The 26113-nt window shown below is 41.3% G+C and overlaps 1 protein-coding gene across 5 annotated transcripts in view; it reads right to left on the bottom strand.

Moving 5' to 3' along the window:
- CSNK1G1 (casein kinase 1 gamma 1) overlaps positions 1 to 26113 on the bottom strand; it is a 584461-nt gene that overhangs the window by 138379 nt on the left and 419969 nt on the right. For all 5 annotated transcript variants that reach the window (XM_085643991.1, XM_085643993.1, XM_085643989.1 and 2 more), the window contains 2 exons: positions 21873 to 22024; positions 15534 to 15768 (listed from right to left, as the gene is read on the bottom strand). In XM_085643991.1, coding sequence (XP_085500117.1) covers positions 15534 to 15768; positions 21873 to 22024 — 387 coding nt within the window. The remainder of the gene's footprint in view (positions 1 to 15533; positions 15769 to 21872; positions 22025 to 26113) is intronic.

The following is a 26113-nucleotide window of genomic DNA, read 5'->3' as shown; positions in this document are numbered from 1 at the left end:
TCCAGTTTTACATGTAAGCAGCCAATGCTTTTTAGGTCTTGCCTCCGACACTGCATGCGTTTGTTGTAAAATATTTGTTACTTTACAATGGGTTTTGAGCCTGCCCATTACGATTGGTCAGCCTCATTGGCGCTTTCATTTACTTGCTTCTAATTTGTTATCAGGTGTGGGCTTCTCTTCGTGCATTTGTCGTCTATGCAGCATTGACCCATTACTTGTGTCCTTCTACTGCTCTGTTAACAGGTGCTACATGTTTCTTTTTGTCTAAGCACTCTACATGTGTATTGTTCCCATATTTGTGTCCCCCTCTACTACAGTCACTCCCCAAGCATTTCCCTGTGTTCATCTCACCCTTTGTTGTTTTTGCGACCCCATGCTTCTTTCCCCTCTTCAACGTTGCAGTCTCTAGTTTGCTTCCTTCCCCCCCACATTACTCTGTTTGCTCTCCCTTTCAGGTGTCTAGCCTGAGCCCTCTGTGTTCCTTCACCCACCCGTGCCTCTGTCGTTTAGCACTCACCATCTCTTGCTTCTCCCCTCTGTATTATGTCCAACCAAAAAAAGCACTAGTTTTATGGGTGCGTGCATGGGCCTAAAAAAAGACGCCACTGGCTAGATATGGCTTTTTTTCCCTTTTTTAATAGGCATGATGAACAGTATCAAGAAGGCTGTACAGTGGGTTCAGGATGAGGTCCTGGTCTACCTAGGGGAAAGGGGCCATAGACAATACATCAATGTGTAGTGGGGGGCATGAACATCGACTGGGAAAGATCCGTGAGACCTAAATAAGACGACGGAAGAGGCATGGAAATACTGTGTTTGAAACATATGCTCTATACATACACCGACCCAGGAGAGACAAGTAGAGAATGGCTTTGTTACTTTGTTATAATATAAATGTATATCTGGTTTTGCATCATCTTTTTGAATTGTTGTCATGCTTGGGCGCGGATGTTTACTTTGGAATATCGGCTGGACAAACAGAATAGATATCCGGCTCAGTAGATATGCTTCAACAATGAAAAGGCCATACTCTTTTCTATTTCCATTTTGTCATATATAATGTACTTTACTGTCCTTCATCACAAATATATTTGCTGTTATCCTTTAACTCTGCAAAAATTGAATATGTAAATAAAGATATTTAAAAAAAAAGAAAAAAAAAAGAAAAAGAAGGCTGTACATCATTACTAGAACTGGCAACATCACTAGGTCCCGAAGGCGAAACCTATTGGCTTTGACACAGGTCCATAATAATGGCAGATTTCTGGGTGGATCACTTCACCTCAATCTTTGCACCCACCCATGAGTTAATCAGAAGGACGGTCCTTTACCCAACACTATCCACTCTGAAATTCCATTCAATACAGAGGAAGTCCAGACGGCACTAGCTAAATCAGCGCAGGTAAAGGCCCCTGGTCAATGTTTGAGTACCCATAAGTGTACACAAGTACTTTCCGGACCTATGGGTGCCCTTGCTTACACGGGTCTGCAATGCAGCCAGGAAGGGGTGTGTGCAATCCACCTGATCTGAGTCCATAATTCTAATATTTAAAAAAAAAGCTCAAAACAGGACCTTAAATGCTACAGACCTATCTCACTGCTGAATTCCTCAGCCAAACTACTGGGCAGAATTTGTTGGAAGGATTAGAGGAATGGGTAGAGGTCAATAACATCCTTTCCAGTGCACTGTATGGTTTTAGGAACTGTGGAACAGTGTCCTAATTTAAAACTTTTAATTGGCAAATATCTAAAAGCCTGGTCTGGAAACCTGTATATGAGTTTGATGGACCCAAGTAGTGAGTTTAACTTGGTGAACCACAAATTAAAGAAAAGATCACAAACATGAAGCACTTTAGCTACCTGGCCCTTAGGTTTTCAGAAAACGGGGAATGGAAAACACAAAGGGAATTTTGTGCAACTGACATGGTCAGGAATAACAAGCCAATTTTTAGATTTGCCACCAGGCTTGGGTACAAACGCATACCAGATATGTTAAAATTATATAATGCCAAGTCAGTCTCGACTGCAATATATGGGGCCCATGGGATTACACCTTGCAAAAAAACAAGAAGATTCCTAATAAGGAAGATTGCAGTCACAAATTCAACTTTCAGTACCCTCATCCATCTTGAACTCTGCCTACAGCCGCAACCATAGCAGTGAGACCTCTACTGCTTTAGCATTCAATCTGGTCTAAAAGTGTAGCCAAACTAACCCAAGACATCATTAGGGATTGTATGTTGTTAGAACCAAGTGTATAAGATACCGTGGCTCTCGGAGATCAAAACGTCCCTGCTAATCATTGGAAATAATGAAATGCATTTGTGGGAAACACCCAGGGACATAGTACGGTTCCCACAAAATGCTCTGAAGCAAATAATCATGGAAAAATGTGGGCAAGCCACTAAAATTGGGGAAAAGACTTCGACAGTTACGCTATACATAGCCTACCTTAACCACCAGGGACTTCAGAACTGGGTTCACAATTCACTTCATAGCTTCTTACTGCCAAGATTCAGTTTTTCCATCCTGCATCGCCTGGGAGCATTTCCAATGGGCACCAAGTGGGCACATAATGATTTCAAATCTCCCTGTGATAATGTGACAACCCAATCCACACTGCATGTAACTATCTTCTGTAAATGTCAATATGAAGGTAGAAAAAAGTAACTAAGGCAACTCTTTTCAGATGAAGGTTTGCACACTTCTAAAATAGCGTACCAATACCTGATGGAAATGCATGATATAAAGACTAGCTTTGCAATTGCATCCTCCCTTGTCTATGTAATAAAAAGACAAGGAAAGCATTAAGGTTTGTAGGACAACTGGCGGCAGTCACCATTAGTATGCGTAGCTCAGGCTCATTCAGCTTTGGTGTTATTTTTCTGTATTGTAGCTCTCCTAATTTTTTTAGCGGCATGTCATTGTCTTTTTCTAACCTCGGATGGGTTTTTAACTTGCACAATTGGTATATTATTTTATGTGCATTATTGGTCATATTCTTATGTACCAAATACAGTTCTTTGATTCGATTGTGCTTTCCCAATGTTTATTCTAAAATGTAATACACTTCTATTTTTAAAAATTCTATATTAGCCCAAATATGTCTCCATTCGGGTGAAGGCATATGACACAGTCTACTATCCAGAAAATCCTCGACTGAGAATGTAAAAAGGGAAAAACTTAAAATTGTTCCTCATATCTTAATAACCGGTCAAAAAACTGAAAAAAGTGCAAACTCTTATTCTATCCTGTCTCAATTGAGCAAGGTGTTCCCAGAGGCACTATACTCTTTAAAACACCTTCTAATTTAGTAGTGGAAAATCACTTGTACGACTTCTAAAAATAATTTCAATATTTCCTACCATTTTTACACAGATGATACCGCTAATACATGAAAGTAATATCCCCAGAAGATATTGTCTTCTTTGCATGCAGACCCTTGGAAAAATAAATCTAATCCTGGATGCTTCATCACTACCTTAAATTAAATCCTTCAAACACTAAATTAGCACTAATATTTCCAGCCAACTGCTCAACCGTACTACAATCGTAGCTGAACTGTCTCATCTTCACTGAATGCGCCAAAACACTAGCCTTCTTCCTATACAAAAACCCTCCAATCACACAATATGCCGGGTCAAAAACGCACAACTCCAGATGGACAGCTATGTGGTACTAAACCATGAAAGGCGGTTTGGGGTAAATATCAGTCAAGCCTTTTACAGAATATATTGCAACCAGAGACTTAAAAATCAACACAGACAAATAACATTTGACTGTTCCCAAAGCAAGTCCTTGCTGGGTTGATTAAAAGAAAAAAAAAAGAACCTCTTAAAGTTTAGCTTTTAAAGGGTTGGTGTTTCGGGCACTGCACCAGGCCACAAATTTGTCCCAATGCACATCGACTATATGGATGAGATACTAGCAATAAAGATAACATCAAACACCTGGGCCGGCATGTGAAACACACTGCTCAAGCTCCATGCATTGAGGTGTAGATTGTGGAGACCCAGATGGAGGATCCTGCCTTGTTGCTGTGACAGGTCAAACATTCAGGAGATTTGGGTACCTGACCCTCCTGGACCAGCTGGGACACATTAGGTGGCTTGGCCCGGTTAGTCTCATCTTCCTAAGGACTCTAGCCAGGAGATGTAGTGATCGAAACTCGTACAAGAGTTCTTCGTTCCATTCTAGCCAGAATGAGTCACCTAAGGAATACCTTGGAGAAAACTGTGCTAAATATTTGACACTGTGAGTTGAACTGTGACAAACAGATCTAGCTAGGGTGAACCTCACCGGTTGAAGATAACCTGCATCACCTCAGGATGTAGAAGCCATTCACAGTCCACCAGATATATCTTTTCAGTTCATCTGCTGTGGAGTTCAAGGATCCTGCTAGGTGGTTGGCTAATAAGAAGTAGGTTTGCTGGTCCAGTCACCTCCCCAAGGCGTAAAGCCTGTCTGCAAATGATCCAGGAAAACACTACACCCTTCCTGTTGCAGAACGACATGGTGGTAAGGGTGTACAAGAGGACATACACCCAACACCCTCTGATGGATTGTCTGAGGCTCTAGAAGACATATGGACAAGCTCTACACCTCTCCCACCCCAGCAGTGGCACATCCTGTCTGCACTGTGAACTCTGGGCAGTGAAGGGAGAGTGGGCTGTCGAAGGTCAAGCTGTCACTCATCGGCCACTATGCAGACCCAGACAAGTCTCTTCCGAGACCTTAATCGAGTCTGAAATTCTACTGGAATCTGAGGTTCTACTGCAGGGACTACATACACCACCTGGGGTACGGAATGAAGACCGGCTATCAAGAAGCCACAGGGCCATTCTTGAAGAGACTAGAGAGTAATTACAAATAATTCAGATCCATCTTGAATATTTTGGACTCTCTGCTACGGTGGAAATGTTTTGAACTCCATTCATTGTATACAGGACTGCCCCTAGGAAGGGGATTGTCTGCATGGGGTTCAGGTGGTAATTCTGGTCCTTGATGATGAAACTCAATGGTGTCAGGAGTACAGCTGCCGTCTGGAGGTGGTCTATGACTGCAGAAAGCCAATTTTTAGAAGTCAGTAAAGGAGGTTAGTGGAGTACATGTATCCCCAATACCTGAAGATGGGCAGAGACCACCATCATCACTTTTGAGAACCGCTAAGAGGCTGCGAAATGACCGAAGGGAAGCACATAAATTGGAAATGTTCCTAGCCCACCTTCAACTACATATCATGCCTGTGAGACTGCAGTTGGGTATGTGAAAGTAAGAGTTCTTCTAGTCCAGGGATCCAGTCTCCTGGATCTAGAGCAGACAGAATTGACGCCTCTTGTATTTGCCTTTGCACAGGAGGTATTTAACGGGCAAAGATCCACGATAGCTCTGTCCCCAATTCTCTTTTACGGGATGAGGAGTAAGCAAGATAGCATCCCTTGAAGTTCAGTACCTGTTTATTGGCCACCTGAGAGAGTAAAAGTTTTACCACTTGCACTAGGATTGTGAAGTACTCCTCCGAAATTTGTTCTTCAATGGGAGGAAGATGGGGTGGGCAGGAAATAAAGGGCAGGCCATGACCTCGCACAATGATCTATAAGACCCATTTATCTGACGTAATGTATCTCCAGCAGAGAAGAAATATTGAATCCTGCCTGCTACTGGTCTGGTATGAGCTGCCGAGGATAAACTTAGCAAGGGTCGAGGAACTGGAAAACCTTTCACTGCTGCTATGTGCTTTGTCCGACAATGCCACATCCATGGCCTTGAAAGGACTGGACAGTCTACTGTACTACATGTAGGGAAAGCTGATTTGCCTCCAGGCTAGCCCCCTGGATTAGCTTCCAAGCAAGAAAGTGCATTTTGAACTTGTCCTTCCTTTGAAAGGCATTCAGCAGGCTGAGACCCCAAATAGGTTAGAGGCCTAGAGTCGTCAAAGGACATGTCCATTAGGGCAACCTGTAGATCTTCAGAAAACCCAGCTAATCTCATTCAGGCAGGCCTTCTGCACGACACAGATGGCAATAGATCTGCAGATGTAGTGTGTAGTATCCAGGCCAGTTCGGAGCAAACACTTGGCTGCATCCTGACCATCATGTATTGTTTAGACCAAAAAGACCTGATGGGCCCTCATAGGTGTCCAGTAAGATGTTGCCGGCTACATCCCTTATGGTGTGGGTGTACCTTCCAAACAGAGATTGCACTGACAGATGCAAGAACTGGGCAACCTGAGGAAAACATTTTCTTTGTACAAGCATCAGGTTTTTCAGTTTCCCTATCCAGGGGATCTATGCCGCAGAGCCACAGGTCGACTGACAGTCTGTAATGAGCATGGTTTGGATCAGGTAGCCAGGCACGCATCTGGAAGGGCTTCATTAAACAGCAGTAATGGCTTACATCCGTGGTTCTTGACCCTTTGACTTCTGTGGACCCACTTATTCACTACTAGAACCTGGGGACCCTCACTGAATCATTATTGGAATTTGGGGACACCTCCCCCCCCCCACTACTGAGTCATTAATGGAAGGTGGGAACCTCAGCGTATGTATTTTCGATCATTTGAACTGTAAAACAATACTTAAGAAAAAACAAAAATATAAAAAAATCTAATAAATAAAAAAAGGAATTTAATGGGAAGATTAGAGCTTTTCTAAATTTAATGGAGGCCACTCATCCTTAATGAATCCTGTTTGATGCACTTGAATTGCGGATAGTAACTTAATTTTTAGCCTACAATATTACATACACTTTCTTATTCTGTTATTACTATTTAATTTTCTAAGTCGTGGCCCCACCCAAGTAGACTTCTCAGACCCCACCCAGGGGACAACGGACCATAGGCTAAGAACCACTGGCTAAGATGAAGCTGCCTAGGGTTGAAGAATTTCAATTAACATTTATTTTCTTCTTAATTGTGGGCAACTCAAGTTTTAGTGTTTCAACTGCCCTCTGAACCATCACAACAATTGAAGCACTTTCCTCTGACAATAGCACAAGTGGATAATCAAGCTTAATGTCTGAAGTGTAGCACATTGGCATCTGGTAAGGCAAGATATAAAGCATCCCGCACGATGTCCAAATCTTAACCAAAAAGAGAGCGAATCCTCTACTGACAAAGTGGCAGAGGTCTAGGATGGGGATTTGACTCTTTAACCAGTGGTTGTGCTATCATGATTTCAAAGCACAAAACATGCCTGGAGCATGTCGACATCGGGACCCATCACAGAGTGGCACAGGCGGAGTCAGCACGGAGGGATCCAGCTTGAACCTGGACGTCAAAGTAGAAGTCAGCACCGTAGTCTGTAGGAGCCTGATAGCAGGTCTGTGGGGTAGGACCACTTCTGGATGTCCGAATGGGGACTTGAGGGCCCAAGGTGCACTAGAGGCGGTCTAAATTGCAACAAAAATCCACAGCACGGACTCTTTGAAGGCCACTTTTCGCTGTGGCATTGATGACAGTCTGGGGAAACTCTAGTGCGCTTGGACTAATTTGGGCTCAGTTCAGAAACAAAGTAGGGAATGAGACCTTTACCATGAAACCCCTGCACCTTTGCTGGACTTCAAGTGGTGGGATGGGGTCTTGAACTGCTTGGCCTTTTTGCACTTGTGGCTAAATATACAATATGATTTTGGCTGGGAAGTGAACTTTTCTATTCTGGATCCTCAAACTGGTCTAGCTCCACTTCCAACCCAGCATTATGGTAACTTTGCAACGCTTTTACCCACATTGTTTACTCCTCTGACACATAGCATAACTCTTTACTGACGACCACTTTTGAGTCCTTTTTTTGCTCTTTCAGCCTAATGATTCGCCCATACAAAATACTTAGTATTGTATCTCTATTTACTCTCCTTCCTAATTTAGCATACTACCACAGCCCTACAAAAAGCACACTGCCTAAATGTTATGATGTGTCACCATCAGTGTGAACACCTATATTCAAATTTTCTAAAGTATGCAGACAACACATTTTCAGCAGTCTGGGAAATGGTTTGGGAGATTAAAGATTACCAAATGCTTGAGTGGGGCCTCCAACTGAATTTATTTAATTTCAATGTCCCCTTAGCGTGGTTTTGACTCCAGCCCCAGCTCGGAGAGTAAACAAAAACATGGATAATCCTAGACGCAGGAATAACTTTCTTTTACTTATTTTTTTATGGGATGTCTTGTAGCATAGGCAGACAATATGGAATGCAGTACCACAAAACCTTTAGAATTTGGAACCCCATGATACAGCAACAGTTTGACAAGCAATTAAGGCATAACTCAGATTGCAAGAAGTGCACAATTAGGTTGCCAGATTATGCCTTAAGTACCAAACACAAGACAATGTTAAAGCTACCTTGAGATCACTCTGTTGAAAACAAATGTACAAAGGGCACAGTGCAAAAGCACAACTAATTATGTTAATTGGAAAGCTACCAATACAGGACCATAACCCTCTGATCATTCATCTTTAATTGTATTAAAAAAGAATGGTTCAAGAAGGAGAAGCAGAGGCATAAAGCACTAGTACTTAGACTCTGGATCATTATGAACTCTGCAATAAAGAAAGCACCTAACCATATAAAATTCAACAAAGTCATCAAGAAAACAGTGTTGAAGCTGGCTGTTGATTGACAAGGAGGTTGCCAAAATATTGAACAGGGGAAATTTCATTCCAGTAAGTACACTAGGTTTACAGATAGATTTTTGGCACTTCATGAGACTAGTCAGATTGCACTGTGACATTGTGGCACCTTAAAGAACTGTTAAACAGATCTCTCAGCATTTTCCCAAATCCTCAAATGCACTGCTCACAAGCAAAGTACGGAGTACATTAGCAGCTTTCTAGTGTGTTCACTCTTACTACTCCATCGAAAATCTCAGGTACAGTCCTCCATATACCAACTTCAAGTATGATGGCTAACAAAGTACCATGAGCCCATTTAATTGTTCCTCATTTTGGTCTGCAAATCCATTCATGACTTCCACTCTCAGTTACCTTGTCCCTACACTCATTATCCAACATGTACACACACTACCGCATCAATGTACCCGTTTGCAATTCTTTGAATACACTCTTTTAGCACACCCTTCCCCTGAACTCCCACCTCACTAACCACTTTATAAATCATCCTTAAACAATGATCATTCTGTTAATAGCATGGTATCCTACTACAGTCTACTTGTGTACTATGTGTGGATCCTGTTCACTTTCTAAACCTAAAAGGAAAATGCATCTATTTCTGTATTAAATGTGACTCACTGCCCTCGCCTGCATAAGTAATTATTTAAATCTTGCGTTGTGCCTTACCACTGTTACCTATATATTACTTCTGTTTCATACCCAGAAAAGTAACCTAAAAATATCAATGTAGCTAGAAAGAGAAAACTGATCTTAAGTGCAACCTAGTCCTGCTCAACAGACGAGGCATGTCAATTGTTGAGCCTCCAACAGTGCAACACCAGTAATAGTGAAAATGTCATTGAAGTAGTGGAAAAATATGAAAAGAATGATATTACATTTAGTTTCCAGGTGGTCACTGCTTCTTGGTTGATTAACCTTAAATCATGAAAATTGTAATCTAGTTTAGGAGGTTTTCGGATTTATTCCAGTGTGCTTTGAGAGTGGTGACAAAAGATTTCTTTATGGCTTACAGCTTGATAAACATGATGAAACAGTTGCAAATTTAGGGATAAACCTTACTGGAGAACAGAAGCCTAGATACACCACCACCGGTATTATGTGTCCACTGTTAATGGTTTATAGCTTTCAAACCTCCCGGAGATTTGGTTATCACCTTCAGAAGGGCTAAATGGGAGGTCATTGTAGACTAGTGTTGCCCAGCCACCAACCACTGGAAACAAGGAATGCAGGAGGATTAAAAGAAAAGTTGAGCTGCAGGTGTATATTGTCAAATTTATATGGCACTTGAGGGCCCATATATTCTACATAGAAATTACCTCAAGCGATTGTAGGATGATGTAATTATGGTGACAATGAACCTTTGCCTTTCAGAATCGCATACTTCATCAGCTATTACGTCCACAACTATCCCTGTAGGAAATCACATGCACGAACATCACTGTCTTTAGGTTTCCTTCTTTAAACACTGACAGTTAATCTTCTAGGGCAGTCTGCTGAGATAATGCCAATACAGAGTATAGTGGTTACAAACATTCAGAAAAGGAATGCTGTGATGGAAAGTGATCTATGTGGAGTAAGATCACTACTGCCGATAAATCTCAATAGTTCTCTAAGGGCATCCCTACTCCCACATAAGCAGTTTATCCAAGGAGGAAAATCAAAACTCCTATATCCCAAGAAGGCTACAGCGATTGCGAGAAAGCTACCCGATTGCTAGTAATGAAAAACAGGATGCATGGAAAACTTAGTTACCGATTTCTCAGCATTTGGAAGGACCCAATTATTTGCATTTTGTCCCATGAATCCATTAGGTCTAGAATGCACTACTAGTCTTGTTTACTATCTAACATACAGGAACCAGTATCATAAGAGCATTTGGAAGAATTTACTCTTGACCCAATAATTAGGTTCAGATATACAGCAGTTTGTACTAGTCAGAAGTACCATATATAATTTAGTTTGTTCCCAGTGCTTGAAAGTCAGATGGACGGTCTATTCTTGCATTGCCTTACTCAAAAGTGAAAACTGGCTTGAAAACAGGATGCATGGAAAACTTAGTTACCGATTTCTCAGCATTTGGAAGGACCCAATTATTTGCATTTTGTCCCATGAATCCATTAGGTCTAGAATGCACTACTAGTCTTGTTTACTATCTAACATACAGGAACCAGTATCATAAGAGCATTTGGAAGAATTTACTCTTGACCCAATAATTAGGTTCAGATATACAGCAGTTTGTACTAGTCAGAAGTACTATATATAATTTAGTTTGCTCCCAGTGCTTGAAAGTCAGATGGACGGTATATTCTTGCATTGCCTTACTCAAAAGTGAAAACTGGCTTGAAATTGCTAATTATAGAGCCTGAACCTAGCCTGGGGTTTTAGATCCACTAAAGTCAGCTCATGAGAAGAGGGAACCACTATTAAGTTAAAATATTAGCTTTTGATGAGCATAAACTGGCATTCCACTAAATGCACTTGCTGAGGACAACTCAGAGTCTACAGTAACTCCAAACTAACTGGATGAGGAGGAGCTCACAATCAGAATACACGTCTTCCCCTCTTTGCTTTCCAGTTGTCAAAAGAAAGCATTTCAATGTTCGGGATATAGCTCATAGCTGTGTAGAATCTTTTAAAATTCTAACTGAAGTCTTGTAATTTAATAGTATGAAGACAGCACCTATCTAGCCTCTACAAAGTGACATTGCACACATGGCTTTGAAAGGAATCGTGCTTGTCCAAATCAAGTTGCAGTCAAGCGATTACCAACAAAATATCATCCAACAACATACTAATTCATTCCAATTTGATAGGTCTCTGGATGCAACACATCTAATAAAATAAATCATAAAGATGAAAAAATACAACTCTTTTCTTTGGATAGTTCTATTCTCTTCTCTATACAGATATCACCCGTTAAAGATCATTGATCGGATTGTTACATCTCAAGGTTCATCGTGATTCCCATTCTATTTTGCAGAATGTTCCACTTTAGCAATGCTTAAACCTTATTATAAAATATGGAATTGATTATTTTAATGCACCTCAATCGCTTCTATTCTTATTAACAGGATCCTTTTTGTTTTTTTGATTAACATTTGTCATTATTCTTCAAGCTCCACATGAGAAGGCAGATCACTGATTGCAGCATGCTCATGTTACATCTTTTCCGTAGTGTTGGAATAGATTTAACATGAGCAAGTTGCTATAACAGGAGTGATAAAAAATGGACACAGTTAAGGACAGAAACAATCGAGGTGCACTAAAATAATCAAAAACATATTTCAAAATAAATTCTAAGCCTTGATCAAGGGTTTGTATTCCGCAACCCACGTGTCAGCTTTGTGGCTAAAATGGAAATAATGATGACCTATTAAATATAAGCTGATCAATAACTGAATTATGATTGGTTCAGGAGGTCTACGATGAGACTAGAATTTTGGAAGAAAGACATTTGGACTCAGACTTTTATGATTTTGTTAAGTGGGTTACACCCGGAGACATATCAAATAGAAATGTAACCTGAAAACAACATCAGAATGGTAACTACTGTACTAGGCACGAATCTTTGAATGTTGTCTTCACACAAGAGTCTATGTTTGTGCTGCAAAAGACAACCATAAAAACAGCAAGAGGAAGAAAATATTGAGTTTGTCATGTCATACTGCACAGCAGGGAGAGGAGAGGAGAGGACTGGGTGGGAAGGCCAAACGTTCAAAGAAGAAACAATTGGGGAGCGGCATAGAAATTAATTAGAAGAACAAGTTAGGCGGGGGAGAGGATGGCCCACCCTTGTAACAAATATTAATGCAGTGAAAAAGATTCCTCAATTAAGAAAACCTGAAATTTTAGAAAACTAATAAAATGTGTCAATGTTTTTATACAAATTCTATTTCCACTGGTTTATGTATAATCTTCAAATAAGCAGTTGCCACCAATTCAACCTGCCATGTACTCAAACATTCATATTTCTCAAATGACAGTGCTCCATTATTATCCTTATTATTTATAAGCATTTTATCTTGATAGAGTGGTGCAGCGAATACTGAGGCCCCAGGGCTCAAACTTAAAACATTGCGAGTGATAACCTCCTTGATCTTAGCCTTCACTTAAGGAACATGCTTTTTGAGTCTGTGTTTGGTGAAAACAACAAGGGACGAGAGTATAAAATGTTCATGGACAAAACAGGCTACATATGACTTATGGTTGGAGAAATTCATACCCAACAGGAGAATAGCTATGTCAAACAAAAGTACATCTTTTGTGAATGCAGTATAGGAGGAAACAATTTATGAACCCAGATATCCACCTTGAACAATGAAAATCCATTAAGGAATAATTCTGAGACTCAGCTTAGCTGCTGTCAACTGTTCCAAAGCAGAATTCAAACACACTGTTATTGAAGATTACAGGAGATTGCTGGGAGATGAAACTACATTAGCAGTACAAAGCAGTTACTTACAACAGAGAAATTCACTCCTTCCAACTACATGCAGCATATACTGCTTCAGCTGCAGGCTCTGTTTAGCTAAGCATCATCGCACCAGTGAGTGCGTGAGATCATCACACATGTGTATTGCGAACATCACAAAAGCGTGAGATTAAGTACTGTGAAGGGTGCAGTAAAACAGTTTGCAACCAAGGAGAGAAGGTGACAGTGTACAATATAGGGTGCTAAGGTGAGAAAGAAAAATTGATGCATCAGGCAGTAAGATGACAACAATTATAACCATGATCTCACAGTGTGACAGATAAAGTGGAGTATGTGTGGGTGAGAAAGGAAAACAAAATATCAGGCGGAACCTTGCAAGGCAGAACAGTATGACAGAAATGACAGTGTGTAAAGAGGTAGTATGAAAGTTAGTCAGGAGGAAAAAAGCAACAATGGGAGGCAAAGAACACACCGTAATTGGGAGACCTAGAATGAAAGTCCCAAGAAAACCAAAGACAATGAGCATTTACAAAAAAAGTTACAATTTTGAGAGCCAGAAGGATGCTAAAATATGAGAAATATAAAAATACGAGGCAGACTGCAGACTTCTGTAATAAAGGTTTTTACTGCTGTATCAAGAGTGAATAACATCTACCAGGATACTATGGGAACTTGATGAAGTCCTGGACCTGTGAAATGTTCTGTGCTGCCGCAATCTGGGTTTGCGTTTGAGACTGTGGAATATTTTGATATAAAAGCTAAATTTAAGTTGTTTACGAAGTAAAGGGCCCGGAATACATATTGTATGCACTGTCCTTATTTGCGACACTGCGTACCGTTATTTGGGTGCGCCCTCTGCAGACTGGGACAGTGCATCCCCGATTACACGCAAACAAATCTGTTCTCAGAGCAGGCGCCAATTCTGACAGTTTGAGGCTGCACTTAGAAAAGCACATTAGATGAAGACAGAGCATTGGTTTGAAAGCATGGCTCCTTTCACAGGAGAATTGACATTTCTAAAAAAAAAAAAAAAAAAAAAAAAGAGGAAAGTCATCCCAAAGAAGACTGTTGGGAGTGAGTTACCGCACCCGGCTACAGGTGGATACATAGGGGCTCCCAGGCACACCCCTTTCCAAAGGACACCGTTGGGTGGTGCACTTACTGTGACACACCTAACTTCACCTAACTCATTCTTTACTTTGCATCGGTAACATGGAGTTAAAGTAAAGGCAGTGTTTTCTCATTTGTATGGGGCCACACTCCCATGAAAATAAGGGAACACTTCTAGCAATTGCGTTAACGCGATGAGCATTATAGCTCAAACTTCTGCCACACAAGGTCTACACCTGAAGACAGGATGGGGCAGAGGAGAAGGGCAGAAAGGCATCTTAAAGTGATTCCAATAAATGTATACATTTTGTTAAATTTCTTTTTGGGATACTGGAAATAGAGCGGGGAACTATACTTCTCACGTTGTAATTTTTGTGAAACTGCTAAAAAATATGAAGTGCACTTTGTTACTTCATTAGGGACTTCGGAAAAATACACTTCCTTAGATAGTATACAATTCCAAAACAGTATCCGAATATTAATGATAGATGAAGTTTCATGATATTGATTATTTAAAAGTTAATTTGCTATCGTATGGTGGTATTATTCCTAGATGTTTATGGTTTCTTTAATTGGAAATACAACACAATTGACATCATAGTTACTCTTCAGGTTAACGTTCCAAACAGTACAGAGCAACAAAACTGCAGAGAACTATTAGCATCTGCTTCCAACTTAAACCAAAGATCCACCAAAAACCTTGGTTCAACCGCACTAGGGAATAATCTGAAAACATGACATGTATGCTTGATGAGAGCAGTATATGGGGTCCCCCGTGCCTCCCAGTGCTCAAAATCAGCTAGAAACAGAGCAGAAGCAGTAAGTGTGAGTGTCTGATTAAGTATATAAACACATGTTTCTGTCTTCTGCCAATCTTGCTCTGTGCTCCCCTAAGGTTAATGTTGCATAGTAATGAAAGTGCATACCTGTCATCCGTTCAGAATACAGGGCGTCAAGAAAGTGAAAGGGGATTCAGGTTCCTAAATTTGTGGCTCATGTATAATACCTCTACCGATACCTGGGTTGATGCAGAAGCATATAACAAATCACATCCTAGATGGAGCCAAATGAGGAAGCCTTTAGATATGTTCAGAGAAGCAATATTAAAGTAATATAGCACCTGCAAAATTCACTGCTTTTCACTTTTTTTTTTTTTTATTGTGTTCTAAACAAACCAGTGTGAAGTAGAGATTTCTGTGAATGGATCAACACCAGCACATACAGGGAAAAGATGGCTAGCATGATAAGCCAATCTCCCACTCCTAGTGGATGCTGATCTCTAGAATAGATTCCATTTTACCCCGTTCTGCCAGAGAATGAGCAGATGCACCCTTCCCTTCCAGAGTGCACAATAAGCCCACCTTTGCCCAAGTGGGTGTTGATAGACATGTATCTTGCTGTCCCCGTCAGGCTCTTATGCTCCCTATAAGGGATGTGTTTTTTGGTTTCAGGGTCGATGTACTCCTTAGCCAGTCCAAAGTCTATGATGTGAATAACATGTTCCTTCTTGTTGCCTTGCCGGCCAATCAGGAAGTTTTCTGGCTTGACATCACGGTAGATGAGGTTCTTCGAATGCACATACTCCATCCGGGAAATCTACAAAAAAAGAGCAGGTCCTAATTAAAACAAATGTCTACAGACTAGTTCATAACCTCTCTTACAGCTTAACCCTCATAACACCAGGCAATAATCCATGGACAAAAAGACTTCCAACTTTGAAGTGAGCAGTTTGAAAATCTAGAAGTCTTCTCCCTCTCAGGCATTTCTCAACTCCCACAAAAGGTGAAACAATTGCCATAAATATTTGATGGATGGGAATGATTTGATTTCCAACTATTTTCACTTGATCAGTTGTCACTACATACCAATTGCTGAGAATCTCCATATAGTAGATAATTATCAGTTGGTTAGGATATTTTCAAGATAGACTAGAGAAGCAGACACTTCCTGGAGTAAGAATGAGGTCTACTGTGAGCCCAACAGGCTGCATTTTGGGCAGCCAAAGTGAGTAGGTTGATGGAGAACAGCGTAACTTTGTCAACTGAGGATTTTCTGTTTGGAAGGGGTTTTGTGAAAACTCATCATAATTTGTACCAGACATAAGGAACATGAAGTTTATCTTACAAATCCAATTAGCGGGAGCCAAAACACATGTAAATACAGGTCAAAAGGAATTTGTTTGGTTTACTAATAACTCCTGTGAAGCAAATCAATAATTCAGCTATTGATACCAAACAGCTGGAATTACTTGAAACCAATGTTATTTTCAATGAATGGTTTTTATCATACATACAAAAATATTCATTCTTACACCCTTAATGTAAATATCTTTCACAAGGCATACACAATATTAGAATGTAATGATTTTACTTCAGTTATGGGAACTTGTATTCAACAAGGAAACTCAATTTCCCATGGTTACTGTGAAGAACATAAAAACAGTAACAATTTGATGGATCATTATATAGAGAGGTGACAGTTTACTGTCTATAACGTACTGTCCTTTTACTGTAAATATGGTTTTAGACACTGCCAAAGTGCTCTGCTAAGCCTTTGTGTATACCCCACCAGACAACATTGTAGCCCAGATTGCCTTAGCAGTTCAGAAAGATTTGACTACATCCTGTGACATATTGTCCAACTCCTGCACAATCACATTAAGTCATTTTAGAGCCTCCACTAATAATAGCAAGCTCTTTGTCCAAATCACGGCTTCACAACTATAACATTGACACTCCAACTCCAATAGAAACTACTTTCCAGACTGGCGGAGAAACAGCTGCTTGTAGTAGGAGAAAAAAAGGTAAGCGCTTTTAGAGATTATGGCCAAAGGAGTATACTAGTTTGAAAAGCACTTCCTGGAAATATGATCCAATCATCAACAGCTTTTAACTGCATTGGAAATAACTTTGCACATCTAGATAGCTCCCTTTTGACAATCACCAGAGCATAAGCATTTTTAAAGAAAGCCCTCGCCAGTCTACTATGGAATATCAGAACACTTGAACTGGTAGCTATGAGTTGGATTACCTACTAGGCTTTCCTGTTTTCAGTTTCTATTTTAGGTAAATTCTGGTAGTTTTTTTTCATTGATTTCAATACTTAAAAAATTAGTGATTATTAGTGGTTACACATTTTTGTGCCTTTAAAAACAAAGTGTTTTTCCGGTGATTATGGAACATTTTGCTTTTATTATTGCTTACTCTCTGCACTGATAGTACATGGTATATAGACAATGTACGCACAGAGTATATGAGGTCCAAATATTTTTTACCGATACTGGTGCACCTGAAGATTGAGATTCTCTGGGAAAGGTTCTGCAACATGTGTTGAACTTGGCGCATATGCCCTCAGACTTATCTAGGCGGTCAAAACTGAAGCAGTACTTTTCAAAGTCGGGTGAAAATTCCCTTTACGGAAGGGATCTAGTAATTATGCAGAGTACCACACTGAGGCTTCATTGACTTCAAATGCCATGGTTGGTGAAGGGACATTTCTATGAATCATTGCAAGCCATTTGTCATGCATTGTAAACGAAGATTCTCTACTGCTCCTCAACATTTCTTTACTTACCAACTGGCAAGCATTCTAACATGGAACATGTTGCCGTGCCAAAGTTACTAAAAGTGTCGCCCAGCCTACTCTCAAGGAGATGTTTTACATCTACACCAATTATGCTGAACACTTGGTAGACAAGGGTGTTTTCAGACTCTAGCCTTTTTATTAAGACTACAGCAGTCATGTTTTCCTGTAAAAATCTAAGAACGCAGTAGAGAACCTTTCACATCACTATCAATATGCAACCGAAGATCCTCACATTTCTTGCCTTTCGCATCATCGCTAAGCCAAAATTCTGTAAACCGTTGCCACATGGAAAATATAGCTTTCACGGCCTCTAGGACTGAGAGCCACTGGCTAAATGACACAGTTGAGATGACTTTGATGCAGCACAAAGCACAAAATGAGAAATATTTGCCTTTTAGTTCCCACGCACAACAAAACAGTGACCCAGAATGGACTACAAAGTCAGTACCATTCTTCATTAAATCTGAAGAATGTAAAGATGCTTTCAGCATACCATCCAGCAAGTGGCAAGGATCTCGCCTCGCACAGGGGAGCACTTCACCTTAGGTATCAATTTTGACAGGTCATCACACAACCTTTTCATATACTTGGATCACTCGAAATACAAACAATACCACTCCAATCTTTACTTAACTTTGGAAGAATTTTTTGCATAAGCATTCCAAGTGACACTGCGCTCTATCTTTTCTAAACGTCTTGTATCATGTTTTCACCACTATACCAGATGCTTGGTGACGGCACTCTTTTCACATACATCTGTCACTACAAATTGAATTGAATGTTTAAAGCCAGGGGTGTTTGACAAATCACCTACTATCAATACTGACTTACTAGAAAACATGGCTGATGTATCAAAGGGTTTCACCCATTCTCCGTCAGTGGGTAAATGTGATGGTACATGCTGGGAAAGATTCTTATGAAACCAGCTATTTTACCAATCAGTGAAAGAATCAAACTTAGCCAAAACATCAAATATGATTTTGATATTTCCTGGTTCTCCAGTTTATAAAATAACTAATGAAGACCTAAAACATGCTTCTAAACCCTGCATCTTTAGACCAAAGACCACAAAACTGAAAAAAGGAAAGCAAGAGGAAACAGAATTTTTGTAACATCCCTAAACAACAAACCTAAAGGAAAATAATATTAGCCCACTCTTTCTTGCTGCTACCTCGTATAACAGAGTTTAACGGGGTGCTTTTCACTAGTCTGGATTAAAATTAATTCCTGAAACATAAAAACCAACAGCCCTGCTCAGTTCATCATTGGTTCCCCATCAATAAAATAATTTAACATAAGTGGTTGGGTCTTGCAAAACTGGCTGTCCACCACTCCTGTCCCACATATCTCTTGACTTGATTGAGCAACATGTGCCTGCCCACATGCTGTGATTTGCATCTCACATTTTCATGACTATTCCGTTCCATAGGAAGGCTTATAGTGCAGATCCTTCCAAGTAATGGGTCCTCCCTAAATCTGGGATGCTCTTCCTTTCCACCTGTGCACCCTTACTTAAGGCTTCTGTACAGTACTTTAGAAGTACCTTTTGTCTGTTCGCTTGATCTTCCGTGCCTATTCCCTTTTCTACTATTTTCTGTGTGTTAGAATGTTAGAATGGTTGCTGCTGTACACTTTACTAATTACATAAATAAAACTATTAATTCCAAATTACATTTAATAGTACGTCAATGTTTTAATTAATGAATCTTTGATAACAGTATATTAAAGGAAATAGGGTGCACTATTCTTATATCTTTTTAAGTCTGCTAAGAATTCATAAAAGGTATTCATGGCAGATGTATATGCTTTTATTACAACATATTTCTCTGCCACAATAGTGGTGAAATCCACTGTAAAGTAAAAGAAAAAATTCACTCAGGAGATGGAAATTGGGAATGGCTCGCTTTTGAAGTGTGAAAAACACACCAACAAGTCTGAGCATTGTCAAACTCCTCCCTATCCAAGTTTCACAGTGGAAATATTAAGATTTACTCCAAAGGCTGAACTACTCTTCCATGATGGGAAGGGAAACGGATCAGCCCCAGATTTGGAAGCAGTGTTGATGAAGAGCTTTCTCTACCTCTACAGGAAAAAATGATTCCCTGAAGATTTAAAAAAAAAAACAACAAAAAAAAAACAGAAAGAAAACTGCATTTGCACAGGAGTCTTGACTCTCACTGTGAGGAGTACTGATTTTTTTTTGTTCCAAACAATTTTAATTGAAATTGTGCTTTACATCACTGGTAGATATAGCGTAACAGAAGACAAGGTAAATATTTGAGTCATGTTGCAATATTGATAAAGATAACGCAGCGTAGTAGCATTCAATTGTTTGACAGTCGGCACAGGGAAACAAGAGTCAGAAAAAAATATATTCTTTGTCACGAAGGGATAGTACAACAACTTCATTTGAGCAATAAGGAGTGTACTATTGAGCTGTGTGTGCTCGCGGTGTGCAACACTACTGCTTTAATAATGTTGAGTGACCTGCTAGCATGGGATGCGTTAGGAAGCAACAGATGTGTGAAGCCTTCATCAATCGGCAGGGGAGCCGAAAGGGTAGGACGAACTTTAACGTGGAGGGGCAACAAAGGGAAGGCACGAGTGTGCCCTGCGACAGGCGAGTAGGTGGATTAGGAGATGTGTGGGCCGGGTGGCACAAAGTACACCTTAGTCCCTTCTAGGGGACGAAGGGGGGTTAAGGGAGCTACCTGAAGGGGTCCATCGGGAGTGTGTGGAGGGAGGGGTGGGGGATCTGCATGGCCGGTCAGGAGTAAGGACCTTTATAAATCAGCAGTTGACCCGGGGGCTTGAGGGCAAGACGGGCTAGAGAGGCGGGGTTCTCATCAGTGAGATCCTTTAATAGTGTTAACATGGTGTCTCAGTCTGCGGCGTTTTTGAATTCGCGGGGCCTCCTCTTAGGGTAATGTGGAGCTTTCTGCCTCTCCCCAGCAGAGAAGTGACCGGTGCCATTGGGGGTGGGTCGGAGGTGTTTGTGCCCGCCAATGCTTAGCCAATTTAAGATTAAGGTTGGCAAAGCATACCTACACCTTGTGGGTTTTTTTCTGGGGAAAATGCCTAGGGCTGTGGCTTCCCAGGAGCTTAATCTTGTAAGGTATGTAATGGTGGGCAGTGTGATTTGTGCGGAGTGCCAGAAGCCAGCTATGCTAGGGCAGGACCCGAGCATATTCTTGAAGTTGGCCGCCTGGGTGTGACATCTGGAGCAGGTATGGTTGGCTGTGGGGAACATGCAATTTAGCCGAGAAGGCATGTGATAAGCCCTACGGAGGATCATGTAATTAATATTTGTGTGTTCCTGTAGGTGACATGGGGGAATCAAGCGCTCTTGACCATTCAGTGTCATGAAGGGGTCTTGCCAAGCCCTCCTCCCAAACCTGCTGAAAATGCATCAGTGGATGCCAATGTGCTCCCTGGTGGCTTTGCATAGTCATGTGATAAAGTGCCTTTAGATTTGTTCACAAGCTCAGTGCAACACACGCAGTGGTTCCATTCCACAGATGCTAGTAAAAGAGGAGCTAGACTTGAAAGTACCATATGTTTAGAACCTACAAACGTAGGGTACCCCACACTAAGGATTTAATACATTCCTGGGGCTTTCAAACTATATCATTTATATCTGAAGAATGACAGACAGAAATACCATTCTGTTGCAGTCTGCACTAAGAACAGCAACATGTACAGTGTCTACAAACGAAAAGGATTCCATATTAAAGGTTACACTGAGATATGCCGTTGCCAAAAAACAATTGAAGGCAAGCTTAACACAGTACAGAACGGACTGAAAATTCTACTAGTCAAGCAACTTATTATGAACGAAAAGTGTTGCAGATTTTATCAATACAGCTGCTTCATAATTTTAACTAGGGGATAGCCTTTTTGACAGAACACTCCATTTTCCACTCCAAAGCCTAGAGTAGCAGGCTACATATTGGTCAACCATGAAAGAGGATAGTGCCCAGTTCTTTGAGATATTCAAATGCCCTGATCATGCTCTCTATGTAATGACGACTTCGCTAGAAACTTGTATAATGCAGAGTTGTCAAACCTGGTATGAAGAGATATGGTCATGGGAGCACCGGGAAGTCCTTACTCACCAGTTGGATGGCTATCATTAACACAGTCTTCAAGGTAAACGTTCTGTCACAGAGGTCAAACAAATCTTCCAAGCTTGGGCCAAGCAACTCTAGCACCATGGCATTGTACTTCCCACATGGACCAAAATAGAAAACCTGGGGGAGGCCGTCCGCTGAAACAAGAGGAAAATTTATTTTAAAGCGGAGAGTGATGTTCGTGCAACAACATATTCATGAAAAAAAATCAATGTACGGTGCAAAAGTATGATATATGCATCACTTTGAATTGTTTAATCACTATCAGAATGGTCAAGCCAAACTATTGTATGCACCCAAAACGTGAAGGCAGAGCAATAATACATCATCTAACTTAGAGATGAAATGAGGGTTGATATATCTGTGTTGCCCCAAGCACAGATCACCGTAGAGAAGTACTTCAGGGAAGCGAGAATGCCCCCTTTAAAACTATACCTCTCTATAGATCCCTGTTTGGGGGAATCGCCATAGGAGGGCAATCTCCAAGCAGACATCTCTCCTAGCCCACTAGACCACGTTTTGTATAGTGGTGGGAGAGGTAGTCTAGGCATGGGCAACTGCTGCCTGTAACCGAGCATGGCATTGAACATTGTTTCTGCCCTCAGTGGCAGGGCAGAAAGGTCTCTAAATCTATCTTCTAGGCATTGGGCCACACCCTCCACCGCTAGAGCCATACAGTCTTTCTGCTCCACAAAACCTTCCCCCTCAGGCTCCGCCCATACTGATGAACCTACCCCCAATCTGCAATCCTAAGTAGTATTCTGGAGACACCAACCCCTTGCACACCCCCGGAACTCGGTATCGCAAAAGAGACCACAGATGCTCGAGAGGCCCCTTCACCACAAATGGTCGGAGCTCACTGCGTGCAGTGTTTTTTTTCCTCCACAATCAGGTGCCCAGTCCAAGTCTGTGCAATGTGCACCTAATTAAGGTCACTTCCAGCCAGCAATCAAAGGGTTACTAACCTGCATTCCCAACGGTGTGCAGAACAAAACTGTAACCAAGTGGGAGAGGAGTTGGCCTAATGGCTAGGGCGTTCGACCTCGGACCTGGGGAACTGGGTTCGAGTCTCGGTAAGGATGCTGAACATCCTGTGATTCTGGGCAAATCACTTAATCTCCCTGTGCCTAACAAAAATGAATGAGTGTCCTCATGTAACGTAACTGGTGCTCTGTAAAGCGCTCTGATACCCGATTCGGTTGCAGGTCAAGTTCGTGCTATACAATGCAAGCACATCGACATCACGTAGTCAACGTTTTGACCAGTTTAAGCTCAGGTGATATCCTCATCCACAGAATTATGGGATTGTTTTATTTGGGAGAAGCAATGAATGCGGGGCCATAAGACTTTTGGGAATCCCTACAGATTGCAGAACTTTTCCCCTCTAAAAAAATGTGAGGAACATGTTGGCTGGGCATTCTGGGTAAGAAAATTGGATCCAGAGAAGCTACACGGCCCTGTACTCCCAGTGTGTCTACTTTTCAGAAATGTCTGGGGCTGGTAAGTGTCCCAGGGTACCCAGTTGACACTGGGACCATATACCGCAGCTACCCAGTCCGCCAGAGACTGAAAAGCCAAGTAAAAACCATTTTTCTCCATGTTACATTTTGGTACTTTCTGGTCTTTTGGTTACTATCATTTTAATAAAGAGAAGTGTGGAAGCACAAACTAGTAGAAATGTGTTATTATCTTTTATATTTCAATCCATTTTGGCTTCCAAATGTAAGTCAGTGTGGAGGAAAGAACACATTTTACAAACAACCCTCAAAATCACGATGATAGTGGTAACCTCAAATTCAGAATTGAGCATATAACCTCTACTCCCATAGGCAGATTCTTAGGCACATTTCAGTAATGCATGGCTTACCTCCATACACATTTTTTATTCATGAGATTTGATATTGAAAAATAATTATGGGCAGCAGATATGTTAATGACTCAAGGTGTCATGTATTTTGCACAACCAACGAACAATATATCCCTGCGACTAGAACAGTCTGATGGAAGCATCAGTATGTTGCATTTGTAAAATCGCCACTGGGGAGAAAAATTATAGATGAAAACATCGTCACTTATTTCTATTTTTTCCTACCTTAATTAAGGTATGATTTCAGTGATTAGTCTCTTTGGGTAATCTGTGAGAGAACTACATAAAAATAACCAATTGCGGAATTCATGATTTTGGTTACTTTTTAAAAAAAGCTCAGCTTTTTGGGTTCACCCATGTGTTTCATGTCTTCCACCCCACAAACTACAATCAGGTGAAAACTGAATGACTACCCCATAGAAAATTGCAAAAAAAAAAAATCACAAACTCTGATTACCTTTAGTATCCTCAGTATGTGGGAAAAGAATTACACTATTGTAGCCTGGTAACGTTTTGTGGAAAAAAGGTAATGAAGGCTTAAGGACAAAGAGCACAAAATATAAAACAAGAATTTGTAATGCCAGTATGTTTGGCTTTAAATGGATGTTGAATGGTAATATGAAGCATTACAAGTAAATATAATGGGAATAGATATCTATTTGTTTGGAAGCAAAGAGCTGTAAAATAATATTGGTGCAGGTTAAAAGGTCAGGTGACAGTTGTACTGTCAAGCCAGACCTACACATCCATGTATCTTAATGACCTACATGGATTTTGAGGTCTGCCTTGATAGTGCATTTATAAGCCAGACCTTTCGGCATTTCCATTATTTGTTTTAATTATGGTCTAACTTGACAATGCAGATGCCGCCAGACAATTAAGTGAGTATCACTAGAGAGGGGCTTTGGCACCGCCCACATGTTGGGAGCCAGAAGTACATGTTTTGATGGGCCAGAAGTGGTGTGCTTTGGAAAACATGCAAAGGGCCCACTACATATATGACTTGAGACATGCACAAGTACCTCTACACACGTGACTGAGGAGACCAACTAGTTCCTCTGCAGGTGTGCCGCTCGTAGGCGCAGGACTTTGCCACAGACACCGGATGGGCTTGAACTCTCTTTGAAAACGGACGCTGGTGAGCACAACACGCATCTATTTTAAAAGGCACGGGGCTTTTAACTTTGAACATCTATTTACGGGACTGCGAGGACCAGGGTGCATCCTTCATTCCTGATCACCTGCACCTGGTTCCTCTTCCCGCTCCTCCCCCACCAGTACTTCACGCTTCGCGGCCCCCGCTTCGCGGGTGCCGCTCGTAGGCGCAGGACTTTGCCACAGACACCGGATGGGCTTGAACTCTCTTTGAAAACGGACGCTGGTGAGCACAACACGCATCTATTTTAAAAGGCACGGGGCTTTTAACTTTGAACATCTATTTACGGGACTGCGAGGACCAGGGTGCATCCTTCATTCCTGATCACCTGCACCTGGTTCCTCTTCCCGCTCCTCCCCCGGCCTATATAACTTTTACCCGTTCTCGCGATAGCGGGACGCGTGCGGGGCGCAGTCCGGGGCCAAGCCCGGGCCAAGGGCGGGCCCGTCTGAGCCCGTCCGAGATCGTTTGAGAACGGAACGGGACCCTCTACTAACATCCATTGACTAAATTTATTTGCCTTGTTATAGTATATAGGCTGCGGTCAATTGCCTGCAAGTCAGCGGGATATCTGCTGACCGAGGTTATCAGTATATATATCAAGTAAAGGATAAAATGGCCAAAAGGGACGGCATTACTATGCAATCTACAGGGGGCGCACTAATGGGAACTTTAGATAACTTCCTGGTGCGAGTACAGTCAGCGCTTGCCAAAGACATTGAATTAACAGAGAAAAGATTATCTTTAGACATTTTGTGTGACAAGAGGTCCTCCTTGGGAAACGTGGCCAACGTAAGATCGCCACCATGCTGCCAACCAGTCAGGTCAGATTCTCTGGGCTCTACATCCTTGCTGATCGAGGAGCAAAATGATAATGTGGTCTTAACGACCAAGCCTTTGTCAAGTATTAAGACTCGTTCAGCCAGTAATGTAAAAGTGGTTTCCGCCCATCAACAATTAGCCCCTACCCTGAAAAAAAAAAAAAATCGCAGTGGAAACCAAAAGACAGCCGCTGGCAAGAATGTAAAGTTAAGCCCCCGTCCCTGTCTCTGCTGCAAAGAAGAACTTAGCCCCATGCCCTAAAACCTCTGATGTAAGGCCAAATCAAACACCATCTTCGGGGTCAACATGTATGGAAGCAATTGATACACCGTCATTTTGGAGTAAATTGGAAAGTACAGTTAAAAAATTATGTGACCCGAT

This window comes from Triturus cristatus, chromosome 3_1 (assembly GCF_964204655.1).
Source record: "Triturus cristatus chromosome 3_1, aTriCri1.1, whole genome shotgun sequence".
Lineage (NCBI taxonomy): Eukaryota > Metazoa > Chordata > Amphibia > Caudata > Salamandridae > Triturus > Triturus cristatus.
Note: the sequence above shows the minus strand (reverse complement) of the source record. Positions and strands in the feature narration are given on the sequence as shown.